The sequence below is a fragment of the Rhinichthys klamathensis genome, unplaced genomic scaffold (genome assembly GCF_029890125.1).
Source record: "Rhinichthys klamathensis goyatoka isolate OS25496 unplaced genomic scaffold, OSU_Roscu_1.1 h1tg000703l_1, whole genome shotgun sequence".
Taxonomy (NCBI): domain Eukaryota; kingdom Metazoa; phylum Chordata; class Actinopteri; order Cypriniformes; family Leuciscidae; genus Rhinichthys; species Rhinichthys klamathensis.
In genome coordinates this window covers 247,501-261,357 of record NW_026607124.1, presented here as the reverse complement: position 1 = coordinate 261,357, position 13,857 = coordinate 247,501, and the positions used below count along the sequence as shown (strand labels likewise).

The 13,857-nt window shown below is 41.2% G+C and overlaps 1 protein-coding gene across 1 annotated transcript in view; it reads left to right on the top strand.

The window, feature by feature from the left end:
* Positions 1 to 5,080: 5,080 nt before the first annotated feature.
* Positions 5,081 to 13,857, top strand: part of pnp5b (purine nucleoside phosphorylase 5b) — a 10,793-nt gene continuing 2,016 nt past the window's right edge. The window contains exons 1-5 of the mRNA XM_056242163.1: positions 5,081 to 5,238; positions 7,489 to 7,658; positions 7,761 to 7,864; positions 10,446 to 10,621; positions 13,779 to 13,857. The exon at positions 13,779 to 13,857 is cut by the window's right edge and continues 112 nt beyond it. Of these exons, the coding sequence (XP_056098138.1) occupies positions 5,216 to 5,238; positions 7,489 to 7,658; positions 7,761 to 7,864; positions 10,446 to 10,621; positions 13,779 to 13,857 (552 nt within the window). The 5' untranslated portion in view covers positions 5,081 to 5,215. The remainder of the gene's footprint in view (positions 5,239 to 7,488; positions 7,659 to 7,760; positions 7,865 to 10,445; positions 10,622 to 13,778) is intronic.

The following is a 13,857-nucleotide window of genomic DNA, read 5'->3' as shown; positions in this document are numbered from 1 at the left end:
AGATCTTTTTTGGTGGAAACGAGGTAAATGTGTGTGTGTGTGTGTGTGTGTGTGTGTGTTTGTGTGTGTGTTTGTGTGTGTGTCCTCCTCTCCGGGGGATTGCCACCTTGTCGTGGTGGAGAGAATTGTGTGGTCCTGTGATCCCAAGAGCAAGGCTGTCTGGAGCTATGCTCCTGGTATAGGGCCACCCATGGCGGGAAGGTCAAACCAAGCAATCCAACCAACCAAGACCTCAACGGTGGAACAGGCGATGAATGATGGCTGGCCATAGGGAGCATCACAGCGGCTGGGAAGGCGGATGAAGGCTGGAGCAGAAACGGGCCCCCAGTCGTCTTGGACTCCATGCCACTGGATTGTGACCCAGATCTGTCAAGGACCGTGTGGTGGCTGTCTGTGCACCAGCCTCTTTGGGAAACCACCCTAACACCCCGGTTTAAGTCCTATGGCGACCAGAAAGTGGTGACGGGGGCAAGATTGTGAGATCTGGAAGCCCCTAGGCATAAACTCGCTCCTACGAGTCTACGTCCCTAGAAGCCTACGATCAGTCAATGAGCGACGGCTCGTGGTACCATCACAGAGAGCCACTCAACCACACTCCAGAACATCTCATTCACGGCTGCATGCTGGTGGAATGATCTCCCCATTCCCGTCCCGAATGCAGAATCCCTGATAACATTCAAAAGACAACTGAAAACCAATCTCTTCCGTGAGCACTTAATCTCTTAAAAAACTCTTTCCTTTTCCCTTGATCCTGCCTTGTCTGGCTTATGCTACTCTGAGAAATGCCTGCACTTTGTATTTTGAGCACTTCTTGCGTTGTTTTTGCCTCTTCACGATGACTTGCTTTAATTTAGTCCTAGTTGGCAAGTCGCTTTGGATAAAAGCGTCTGCTAAATGACTAAATGTAAATGTAAACTGGCACATTAGGTGGTGAGTGCTAGACTCAGTCGCTGGGCTCGTGGAACGAGGCAGAAAGTGCCCTTCGGCAGTTGCACCCACGACTGAGCAGCGCTCTTTAGGATCCACTCTGCTCACCCCACGTGGGGAAGAGGCTAGCCTGCCTCAAACCTCCCGACTGGATTACCGCGTCCAGAGGGATCACAATTCGCGGTCAGAAACACAAAACTATGAACTTTGGAGCCTGGAATGTGCACACACTGATGGATAGTGCAACCAGTGATAGACTGGAGAGGAGAACTGCAATCATCGCTAGAGAACTGAATAGATACAGGATTGACCTAGCCGCCATCTCTGAAACCCGACTAGCAGACGAAGGACAACTTCGCTTTTCTGGGTACTCAAAGCCCTTTACATGGAAGGGGGAATCTCCTCAACCACCACTGATGTGACACACCACCTGGATGATGCGACGGCAGCCATATTGCGCCAGAACGCCCACCACACACCAGCATACTGGTGGAGAGGAGACAGTGATTAAGCCAATCAGTATATGGGGATGATTAGGAGGCCATGATGGACAGAGGCCAAGGGGCAAATTTGGCCAGGACACCGGGGTTACACCCCTACTCTTTTTCAAAGGACATCCTGGGATTTTTAATGACCACAGAGAGTCAGGACCTCGGTTTAACGTCTCATCCGAAGGACGGTGCTCTTTGACAGTAAAGTGTCCCCCGTCACTATATTGGGGAGTTAGGACCCACACAGCCCACAGGGTGAGCGCCCCCTGCTGGCCTCACTAACACCTCTTCCAGCAGCAACCTGGTTTTCCCAGTAGTCTCCCATCCAAGTACTGACCAGGCTCAGCCCTGCTTAGCTTCAGTGGGCAACCAGTCTTGGGCTACAGGGTGATATGTCTGCTGGTGTTGGACTTGCCATTAGGAACCAGCTTATCAGCCCCCTCCATGAACTTCTATTAGTGAGCGTCTCATGACCATCCGTCTGGTGCTTGCCAACAACCAGATAGCAACAGTTGTGTGCGCCTATGCCCCTACTATAGACTCTGACGAGGAAGTAAAAGAGACATTCTATGCCTGCTTAGATATTCCCAGGGAAGATAAGATTATTCTCCTAGGAGACTTTAATGCCAGGGTTGTCCGGGATCAACACCTCTGGAAGGGCGCTATAGGAAAGGAAGGCATCGGGGACATCAACTCTAATGGAGTTATGCTTCTCAGCAAGTGTGCTCAGTATGACCTCACTATCGCTAACACTCTCTTTCACCAGAAAAACAAATTGAAGGCATCTTGGAGACATCCCCGCTCCAGTGGCATCTAATTGACTATGTCATTGTACGAGCCAGGGACCGCTGTGATGTGTACATCACAAGGGCCATGGTCAATGCCGATGACTGCTGGACAGATCATCACCTCATCCGCTCCACAATGTCAATTAAACTCAAGAGGAAGAGCTCAAAACGTGATTCACGAAGAGCTGGATGAAACGTCAGGCCTTTCTTGGGGAAAGCCTCCGACAAGAATACCCTGATGACATTGAAGGACACTGGAGTCTGCTAAAGTCCACCATCCTTGGTCCCTGCAAAACCGTTCTTGGGTACAAGTCTAGAAAACTCCAGGACTGGTTTGATGAAAATGACACAGAAATAAAAACTCATCTCAAAGAAAAGGAAAGCCTTTTGTGCCTGGCAAAATGATGTAACCTGCAAGGCCAAAAGGTTGGCTTATTCCAGAGCCAAGGTGGATGTCCAGAGCTGGGTGAGGGAGTTAAAGAACTCTTGGTGGAGAGGGAAATCCAGAGACTGGCAGACTTGGGTGACACCAGAGGCTTTTTTAGTGCTACCAAGGCCGTCTATGGTCCAAGTTACCGCGGCCTAAACCCCCTGCGCACAAAGGATGGGCAGGAGCTGCTGAAGGACAACGACTCCATTAATACCCGATGGAAGGAGCACTTCCAAGAACTCCTCGACAGTGACAGCACACCAAATAGACATTATCTAACACATCCCCCAAAGTCTCATCAGAGAAGACATGGGGGAACCTCCAACTGTAACAGAGGTGCAAGATGCCATCAGGAGCCTTAAGAACAACAAGGCCGCCGGTCCAGATGGGATCCCAGATGAGATCTTAAAGGAAGGTGGATCAGACCTCCTGTACCACATTAATGCCCTTCTCCTTAAAGCCTGGGAAAAAGAAGCACTTTCCTCAGAGCTCAGGGACAGGGACACTCTAATAGTGACCATATTCAAGAAGGGGGACAAGGCTGAATGTGGAAATTACAGGGGCATATCGCTCCTGTCAACAATAGGCAAAGTCCTTGCAAACGACTGCTACCACTGTCTGAGGGAGTACTCCCAGAATCACAGTGTGGCTTTCGCCCATCCAGAGGTACAGCAGACATGATATTCACAGCACGGCAACTATAGGAAAAGTACCGTGAACAAAGGCAGCTTTTGTACATGGCCTTTATAGACCTGACAAAGGCTTTTGACATGGCGGACCTCCAGGCGTTGTGGAGCATACTATGAAGGTACGGCTGTCATGACAAGCATATTAGGATACTGAGGCTTCTACATGATGGCATGTCAGTCACAGTGCTCAGCAACGGTGGCTCCGAGTCTGAGCCTTTCACAGTGGAAACAGGGGTCAAACAGGGATGCATCATCGCACCCACCCTGTTTGCAATCTTCATTGCAGCCATACTCCACCTCATTGGCAAAGAGCTGCCAAAGGGGATTCCAATCATGTATAGAACCGATGGCAGACTCTTCAACCTTAACCGGTTCAAGGCCAAGAGCAAAGTCAGCTACACCACCATCACAGAGCTTCAGTAGGCGGATGATAACGTCATCGCAGCACACTCTGAAGAAGACCTCCAGGGCATCCTGAATGCCTTTGCCAAGGCGTAAAGAGCCCTGGGCCTAAAGTTAAACCCAGGTCCTATATCAATTTCCACCCAACCAGCCAGCTACCCAGCCCACCATAAAAGTGGGCAACACCACTCTTGAAAACATGGACCACTTCCCCTACCTTGGCAGCCTTCTTTCCTCAAAAGCTGACATCTGAAGTTAAAGGGATAGTTCACCCAAAAATGAAAACTCTCTCAGTGATTACTTTACCTCATGTTTTTCCAACCCCGTAAGACTTTCGTTCATCTTCGGAACACAAATTAAGATCTCACTGTCTCACTCCTCCATAGGCTTCTATGTTATTGAAACTTGCCGGCCCAGAAAAGTTAGTAAAAACATTGTTAAAATAGTCTAAGTGACTACAGTGGCTCAACCATAAGTTTATCAAGCAACGAGAATACTTTTTGTGCGCAAAAAAACACTAAAATAACGTCTATTCATTTTCTTCTCTGTGGGCCTCTGAGTGAGTTCAAGTAGTGTAACAGCGCAGCGCTTCTGGGTTGTACGTGACGTGAAGCATCACACATATGACCAGCGTATATATTTTTGTTATACCTATAGTCAAAAAATAAGTGAATTACGTTTTTCCATATATTCAAAAACACACAAAGCTCAGAATGTTATATTCAACATTTATATGCTAATTCATTTCACATAAATATTAATTATATTTTTAAGTGTTCTAATCTAATCTTTATTTTTGCCTTAAATATATAAACAATAATACCGTAGGCCTAATATAAAAAGAACAATAATAATGTAGAAAAGAATATAATATTATAATACAAAATAATGTAACATTAAAATCAGAATTAGGGTACAATCGGGTAAAAGTATAATTCAACTCAATTCAATTCACGTTTATTTGTATAGCGCTTTTCACAATTCACATCATTTCAAAGCAGCTTTACAGAAAATGCATGAGTCCATATAAAAATAATGCTTTCTCACAAACTGTTCAGTCTCTCTAAACTTTAGTGAACACAATCATAGTTTGTGTATCAGTAGATATGCTTTTATGAATGTGAAATTTGGTGAAAAATAGAAGTGAATTCATTTTAAATAGCACTTTTCAATAACAACGACCCCCGCCCCCGCCCCCGCCGTATTAGTGCGGTAAGTGACGTCACAAAGCTCAGGAAACGCGCGCATCATCCTTCACACACCCGCGCGCGCAGCCAATGAGCGCGCGAGTCTTATGAATGGAGAGTCTGATGGAGGAGGAAACGCTTTTTAAGGTCATTCTCATTCCTCCCACACACACCCAGAGCCAGAAGAAAACAGTTAAACGGGACACCGAGGGCATAAAAGGGAACATTTACCGGAGACGCACATACTGAACCGCGCAACTTTAATTCTATTCGTCTTCTCCACTTACTGAAACTCATCGAGATGTTTCCTGATTCAACTACAGGGTGAGTACACGCACTTTAAAACCCTTAAAGATAACAAAAGTTGCTTTTGAGGGTCATAATCTGATAGTTGATAACTTGAACACTGATGTGAATCACTTTAGCTTCATATTTTAAATTATATAGCTATAGGCTGTGTCATGTCTGGCACGCGCGCGAATGGTCTATAGCCTACGTCATAACTGTAGCTCTTAGATTAGACACATCGTCATATTATCGCTGTATTATTTATTTATTTCTGTTAAACAAACAGGCTGTGCTGAAACCTGTTAAACAGGTTTGGCACATACGCAGATTCCTAACAGGTTTGGCACATACGCAGATTCCTAACAGGTTTGACACACACACACACACAGACACACAAACACATTCGCACATTCCTATCTGACATTCATGTGCTACTGTAGGTCTACACCACGATGATCTTTTACTTCTCAGTAACAAAATCTAGTTAGGGTTCAGAGTATTTATTTTTTCACCCATTCATTTTACACATGTCTGGTGCAAATTATGTGGTTTTGTTTCATTAATACAGTAGCCTATATATATTTTTTTCTTGATATAGCCCGAAAGAATGGAAGTGTGACAACATGCCCCATAGATGTAACATGACCATACGACAGATTAAAATGTTATCTGGTCTAATAAAAAAAAATATACGACAAACTAAAATATTTTTTCAATAAAATACAATTATTGACTTTTTCATATAAAATAACGGCATTTTTTTAATAATTAAAAATAAACTAATTTTGGAGTTTGACAACGAACACAGGAAAACACAAATACAACATAGATCAAAACATTAATAATTATTGACTCTCAGTCTTTATTCACCTTTTTTCTCATGGGTTCTCAATGGAATTCATAAAAGTATAGAATAGAATGGCATATTTATAATAGAGGCTCAATGTAACGCAAATTTAGAATTTTGGCGCAATTTTTTTCTCTATATTGTTGATATGGCAAGTGGCAACTAGTAATACACGAAGTTTGCTAGCATGTGTGGAAGTATTTAAAACAAGTGTGTTACAACTAACCCGCGCTACGTTGTGCCCCGCTCTCACTTGCTTGATATAAGATCTTGAATTATGAAAAGTGAAGTACTAAAATATAATTCTTGTCGAGATGCACGTGTATTATATGTGAGGCTGAGGAAACCCGGTGCGCGCGCTTCATCACGTGTTATACGATCAGATGAGTGCATGAATACATTCTCAAATAAATGATCAGTTTTGTACTTTTTGTTTGCTAATATATAACTGCTTTGAGAATATGCATCATTAACTGCACGTGGTTTAATGGACAACCAGACTCATTCAGTCAAATGTTTGCTGGAAAGTGAGTCATATCCGAAGTTGATTCCGTTACAGGGTTTGACTGATTGAGGGAGTTTCCTTTATGCATGATTCAAACCGAGTCTTTCTGAACATTTCATTAAAATAACCCATTATTTCACCGTCTTTTTTTATTTCATCGCCTTCTACCAGATTTAAGCCATGTATGATTTGTTGTTATAAAAACATAAGCCAGACAGAGTGACTCATCCTTCATTCAGACGCTGTTATTTTAGTCAGTAATCGTATATACTTTTCTCTCATAAACATTAAGTCCATATAAGGCGTTAGTAGGTTGATTTGAAAACACTGCTATTTTTTTGTTTTCTTAGTATATACAACACAATTTAGTGAAGCTTAAGCTAAAAAATAACATTTGTAAGTGGGGTAAAAAAAATATATATCTTACACATTCTCAAATAACATTTGTAAGTGGGGCAAAAAAATATATATCTTACACATTCTCAAGTAAATATAATGGTAGCAAATGAGATCATTTAAATAACATTAATATACAATTATATAATAATAAATTTAAGTATAGTAGTATTTAATATTAATTTAAATCATATTATTAAAATAAATAAATCATATTATTTAAAAAATAATTCAATATTATTGTTTAATAATAATTTGAATAATGTTAGTAAATAATAAGCTAAATCAAATTATTTAATAAAACATCTAATAATATTATTTAATATTAAATTAAATCATATTATTAAAATAAATACATAATATTATTTGACAATTTATTAAATATTATTATTTAATAATAATTTGAATAATATTATTGAATAATAAACTAAATTAAATTATTTAATAATCAATTAAATAATAGTATTTCATAAAAAAAAAATGTAATGAACATTTATTTCACCATTTTTTTTAAAAGTGAAATGATTCTCTCCTACAGGTACAGTTATGAGGAGTGCAAGGCCACAGCTGATTGGCTGTTAGCCCAGAGTCAGGTGCGCCCCCTGGTGGGGATCGTGTGCGGCTCGGGTCTCGGTGGACTGGCAGAAATGCTGAAAGATCAGCTGGTCATCAAGTACAGCGACATCCCAAACTTCCCTCAGAGCACCGGTGAGTTCAGACACACTTGATTTCTGCTTTCAACTCTGAAGTCCTCCCGCTGTACTGTGTTGTTATTGATCTCGCACCTTCATAACTGCTTGTGTTCTGCAGTGCACGGACATGCTGGAAAGCTGGTGTTTGGCACCCTGAAAGGAAAGCCGTGCGTTTGCATGCAGGGAAGGTTTCACCTCTATGAAGGATACTCCATTCAAAAGGTGATTTGACACGCTTGTGATTAACAGCAGCTCGAAGAAAATTAGATGAATTCTATTAGGAGAGCTCTCTAATCCAACTTTTACTAGCAAGAATTCTATTTTAAGAGCTCTCTAATCCAACTTTTACTAGTAAGAATTCTATTTTAAGAGCTCTCTAATCCAACTTTTACTATTAAGAATTCTATTTTAAGAGCTCTCTAATCCAACTTTTACTAGTAAGAATTCTATTTTAAGAGCTCTCTAATCCAAATTTTACTAGTAAGAATTCTATTTTAAGAGCTCTCTAATTCAGTTGTTACCAGTAAGAAATCTATTTTAGGAGCTCTCTAATCCAATTTTACTAGCAAGAATTCTATTAGGAGAGCTCTCTAATCCAACTTTTACTAGCAAGAATTCTATTTTAAGAGCTCTCTAATCCAAATTTTACTAGTAAGAATTCTATTTTAAGAGCTCTCTAATCCAACTTTTACTAGCAAGAATTCTATTTTAAGAGCTCTCTAATCCAACTTTTACTAGCAAGAATTCTATTAGGAGAGCTCTCTAATCCAACTTTTACTTGTAAGAATTCTATTTTAAGAGCTCTCTAATCCAAATTTTACTAGTAAGAATTCTATTTTAAGAGCGCTCTAATCCAATTTTACTAGCAAGAATTCTATTAGGAGAGCTCTCTAATCCAACTTTTACTAGCAAGAATTCTATTTTAAGAGCTCTCTAATTCAACTTTTACTATTAAGAATTCTATTTTAAGAGCTCTCTAATCCAAATTTTACTAGTAAGAATTCTATTTTAAGAGCTCTCTAATCCAACTTTTACTAGCAAGAATTCTATTAGGAGAGCTCTCTCATCCAACTTTTACTAGCAAGAATTCTATTAGGAGAGCTCTCTAATCCAACTTTTACTAGCAAGAATTCTATTTTCAGAGCTCTCTAATCCAACTTTTACTATTAAGAATTCTATTTTAAGAGCTCTCTAATCCAAATTTTACTAGTAAGAATTCTATTTTAAGAGCTCTCTAATCCAACTTTTACTAGCAAGAATTCTATTAGGAGAGCTCTCTCATCCAACTTTTACTAGCAAGAATTATATTAGGAGAGCTCTCTAATCCAACTTTTACTAGCAAGAATTCTATTTTCAGAGCTCTCTAATCCAACTTTTACTATTAAGAATTCTATTTTAAGAGCTCTCTAATCCAAATTTTACTATTAAGAATTATATTAGGAGAGCTCTCTAATCCAACTTTTACTAGCAATAATTCTATTAGGAGAGCTCTCTAATCCAACTTTTACTAGCAAAAATTCTATTAGGAGAGCTCTCTAATCCAACTTTTACTAGTAAGAATTCTATTAGGAAAGCTCTCTAATTCAGTTGTTACCAGTAAGAATGCCAATGCAGACCTCTCTTATTCAATAACAGAGCTCTGCAATTATAAATATCTTTAATGTGTTTTTTTACTAGTAAAAATTAAATTAGAGAGCTCTGTAATTGAAAATTAATGAAAGTCAATGGAGACATGACTAGTAAAAATTAATTTGTAGAGCTCTCTAATAGGAATTGTTACTAGTAAAAATGCAATTTATATCAAGTAATTCTGGGACCATTTTAAGCTAAAACGGCTTGCCATAATGTTCTTGGAATGTTCTGAAACAAGTAGTAACATTTTTATAAATAGTGTTTCTGTTTTGAAAACATTAAAAAAGACCAGATAATGGAACAAACTTTTTTATTAATGTCACTGGATGAATGTTTGTTCATAACATTGAGAGGTTTCTGGGAACGTTCCCTGTTAGCTGAGGAGAAACTCTAAAAGACAAACAGCCGCTGCTCATGTATTGGCAGTGTTTGCTCAATGTAAATATCAGTGGCACCTTTATTGTCTTTATAAATAAAACATAAACTTTGCACCGCAGAGTTACATAATTATCTCAGCTGTCTTTCTAGTTCATCCGCAACTTTTTTTCTGCGTTCATCTTTCTTTAGTGTGTGATGTTGCTGTTTGAGCATAAACAAGCACCAGTTCTTCTCTATATCAGAGTCAGTGTTCCTGAACTCCTGAAACACCTCCACTGTAGTCTTGAGTTTCTCCCGGGAACGAACACGTCTCAATATTCCTCATTATAATAATTAATGCGCAGAATAAAGGGGCGGGGCCTGGTTGAGTTAGTTAGTAGTGTGTTAAACTGGCGGTTATGGGAAGGGGCGGGACATTTCCCAAACACACTCGAAGCGCTCGACCAATCACATCACACTGCTCCAGCCGACCAATCAGAGCACAGTGTGCTTTTCAGAAGGAGGGGCTTCATAGAGACAGGAAGTAAACAGCGTTACTGACAGACTGGGAAGAGAGGAGCCGCAACAATGGAGAATATGAGGAGAATAATCAACATTCAAGCAGGAGAACCTGTTCTAGACAACATCAAGACTTAAACGGCCTCTTTAAAAGTTTTTGAAAATAATGTCACAATGCAAAAACTTTATGTAATACATATTTGTGTTGATTTTGACGTATTTTTGACACGTATCATGATTTTTCAGATTTTATTTATGGTATGATTGTGATTGGTGTGTGTTGTGGTATTGGCAGACCACCATGCCCATCCGGGTCTTTAAGCTCATGGGTGTGGAGACGGTTCTCCTGACCAACGCCGCTGGCGGACTGAACCAGGACTTTAATGTGGGCGACATCATGGTTATAAAGGATCACATCAATATTCCCGGCTTCGCTGGAAACAACCCGTTAGTGGGACTGAATGACGAGAGGTAAGATTGAGCTGGTCTGTATTCAGTGTGTGATTTGATGCCCTTGTTAGTAAGATATTTTACTACATAAATAATGACATTATAGCAAGGACAGGCCATTGATAAATCATAATTCATAATTATTAATTTGAAATCGAAAGTCATGAAATGAAAGTCTTTTCTTCACGATTGTGCCGTATATCCAAGTGGCAACCTTCAGTTCTTTTCTCTTGAATCCAACATGGAAGTGACTTAAACTGCAATTCATCAACTGGCCACTAGAGGCCGGCTCCAAAAGAGAAAAGTTCTGCATAATTAAGGGCGTGGCCACTTGAGTGACACTTTTGTCACTAGCCGTTTGTCTGCATTTTATTATGCAGAACTTTAAGGCTTAATATAATTGAAATTCCTTTTCTGCTGTAAAGTTGGGCATTTTAACATGCGGGTCTATGGGATTGACTCTCTTTTGCAGCCGGCCTCTAGTGGCCAGTCGATGAACTGCAGTTTAAGTCACTTCAGTGTTGATTCGAGAGAGAGACGGAGGTTGCCGTTTGGTTTTACCAGAGAAAGTCTAATATGGGGAGAACTCCCACTCACATTAAACTTCCGGGTTCTGAACTGTTGCAGTTCCACTCCGGCTCCACATGAGGGCGCTCACAGGACGAGTGCAGAATGAATGGAGGTCTATGGAGATATACCCCTCAAAATACACTTTTCTCAGGATATAATTTTTATTTAGAAATGACACATTACTGGGTGTTAGATTTTTTTTAGTTTATTTGCTTTAAAAAGTCTTTTAAAATGTCAATGACGTCACACACATCGCGTGACCAGAGATACTGCTTAACGGCAATCCTTCAGTCACTTCGGTGCGTTCGCGCTCTGCACTTTCTGTTCTCTCGAGACAGCGGACACAGGTAAACACACGTGCTAGAAGAGTTTTTGTTAATAACATTCTGGTCCCGCTTCGGATGCTACGATGCCATCAAGCGGTCGTAATCAGTCCTTCACTGACCAATCAGCGTTCATTAGCAGAATGCTAGCGTGTTATGGGCAACAACAACTCAACCTGGAAGAAATGGAAAGGACATAAGTACTCGTTCATTCAGCTTTCGCCCTATAACCCATGTTGAACTTGCAGAACCTACAATCAAATCTGAGATTTCTCAACGGCTCCATAGACTCCCATTCACTCATGGGCGATCGCCCCCAGTGGAGCTCTGGTGGAACTACAACCACAATTCGGTACAATAGACTTAATAGGGAGTGGCCAGGCTCTCCGTAGACGGGCTCTGGTTTTACCCAAAGTTGAACATTCTTCGACTCTGGCGTTTTAAAAACTCGCTCCCATTGAGAACAATTGGAAAAATACGCCAGCCGCGTGAAAAACAAAAACGTGTCGGTGGACACAGGGCCTAATGCTGTGTTCACACCAGACGCGAATTTAATTATTTGCGCGAGTAGATTACATATAAAGTCAATGCAAAGACGCATATTCATGCGGGGCGGCGCAAATGGCGTGAATAGGGCGACGCGGCTGCCGCGAACGGTCGATATTCGCCTCAATTGCGTCTTCCGCGCAAGTTGAAAAATTTCAACTCGAGGGTAAAATTCGCATGATCTCACGCAATTTCACACGCAAGCCAATCAAGAAATGTTGTGTTTGTTGATGTGCGTGACACACACACACACACACACACACACACACACATAGAGAGACACACACACACACACACATACACATAGAGAGACACACACACACACACACACAGAGAGAGAGACACACACACACACAGAGAGAGACACACACACACACACACACACATAGAGAAACACACACAAACACACACACATAAACACACACACACACACACATAGAGAAACACACACAAACACACACACATAAACACACACACATACACACACACATAAACACACACACAAACACACACACACATACACATAAAGACACACACACACACACACACACACACACATAGAGAAACACACACATAGAGAAACACACGCACGCACACACACACACACATAGAGAAACAGACACACACACACATAGAGAAACACACACATAGAGAAACACACGCACACACACACACACACACACACACACACACATAGAGAAACACACACATAGAGACACACACACACATGGAGACACACACACACACACAGAGAGAGACACACACACACACACACATAGAGAGACACACACACACACACACACATAAAGAGAGACACACACACACACACACACATAGAGAGACACACACACACACACACACACACATAGAGAGAGACACACACACACACACAAATAGAGAAACAGACACACACACATAGAGAAACACACACATAGAGAAACACACACATAGAGAAACACACACATAGAGAAACACACGCACACACACACACACACACATAGAGAAACACACACATAGAGAAACACACGCACACACACACACACACACACACACACACATAGAGAAACACACACATAGAGACACACACACACATGGAGACACACACACACACACAGAGAGAGACACACACACACACACACATAGAGAGACACACACACACACACACACATAAAGAGAGACACACACACACACACACACATAGAGAGACACACACACACACACACACACACATAGAGAGAGACACACACACACACACAAATAGAGAAACAGACACACACACATAGAGAAACACACACATAGAGAAACACACACATAGAGAAACACACACATAGAGAAACACACGCACACACACACACACACACATAGAGAAACACACACATAGAGAAACACACACACACACACACACCATAGAGAGACACAGACACTTGATCACGCAATGTTTTTGATTGGCGAACTAAGAAACATCCCGCGAGTAATCTAGAGCGAGTAATCTAGAGCGAGTAATCTAGAGCGAGTAATCTAGAGCGAGTAATCTAGAGCGAGTAATCTAGAGCGAGTAATCTAGAGCGAGTAATCTAGAGCGAGTAATCTAGAGCGAGTAATCTAGAGCGAGTGAGTAATCTAGAGCGAGTAATCTAGAGCGAGTAACGCAATGCGGATTACCGCTTCGCTTCTGGTGTGAACAGGCCTAAGACCATGGCACTGAGTGATGTTGAGCATCTCTCTCCTCTGGCCGGCAGGTTTGGCGTGAGGTTCCCGTGTGTGTCCGACGCGTATGACCGCGGACTGCAGGAGCTGGCGCTCGAGGTCGCGGATGAG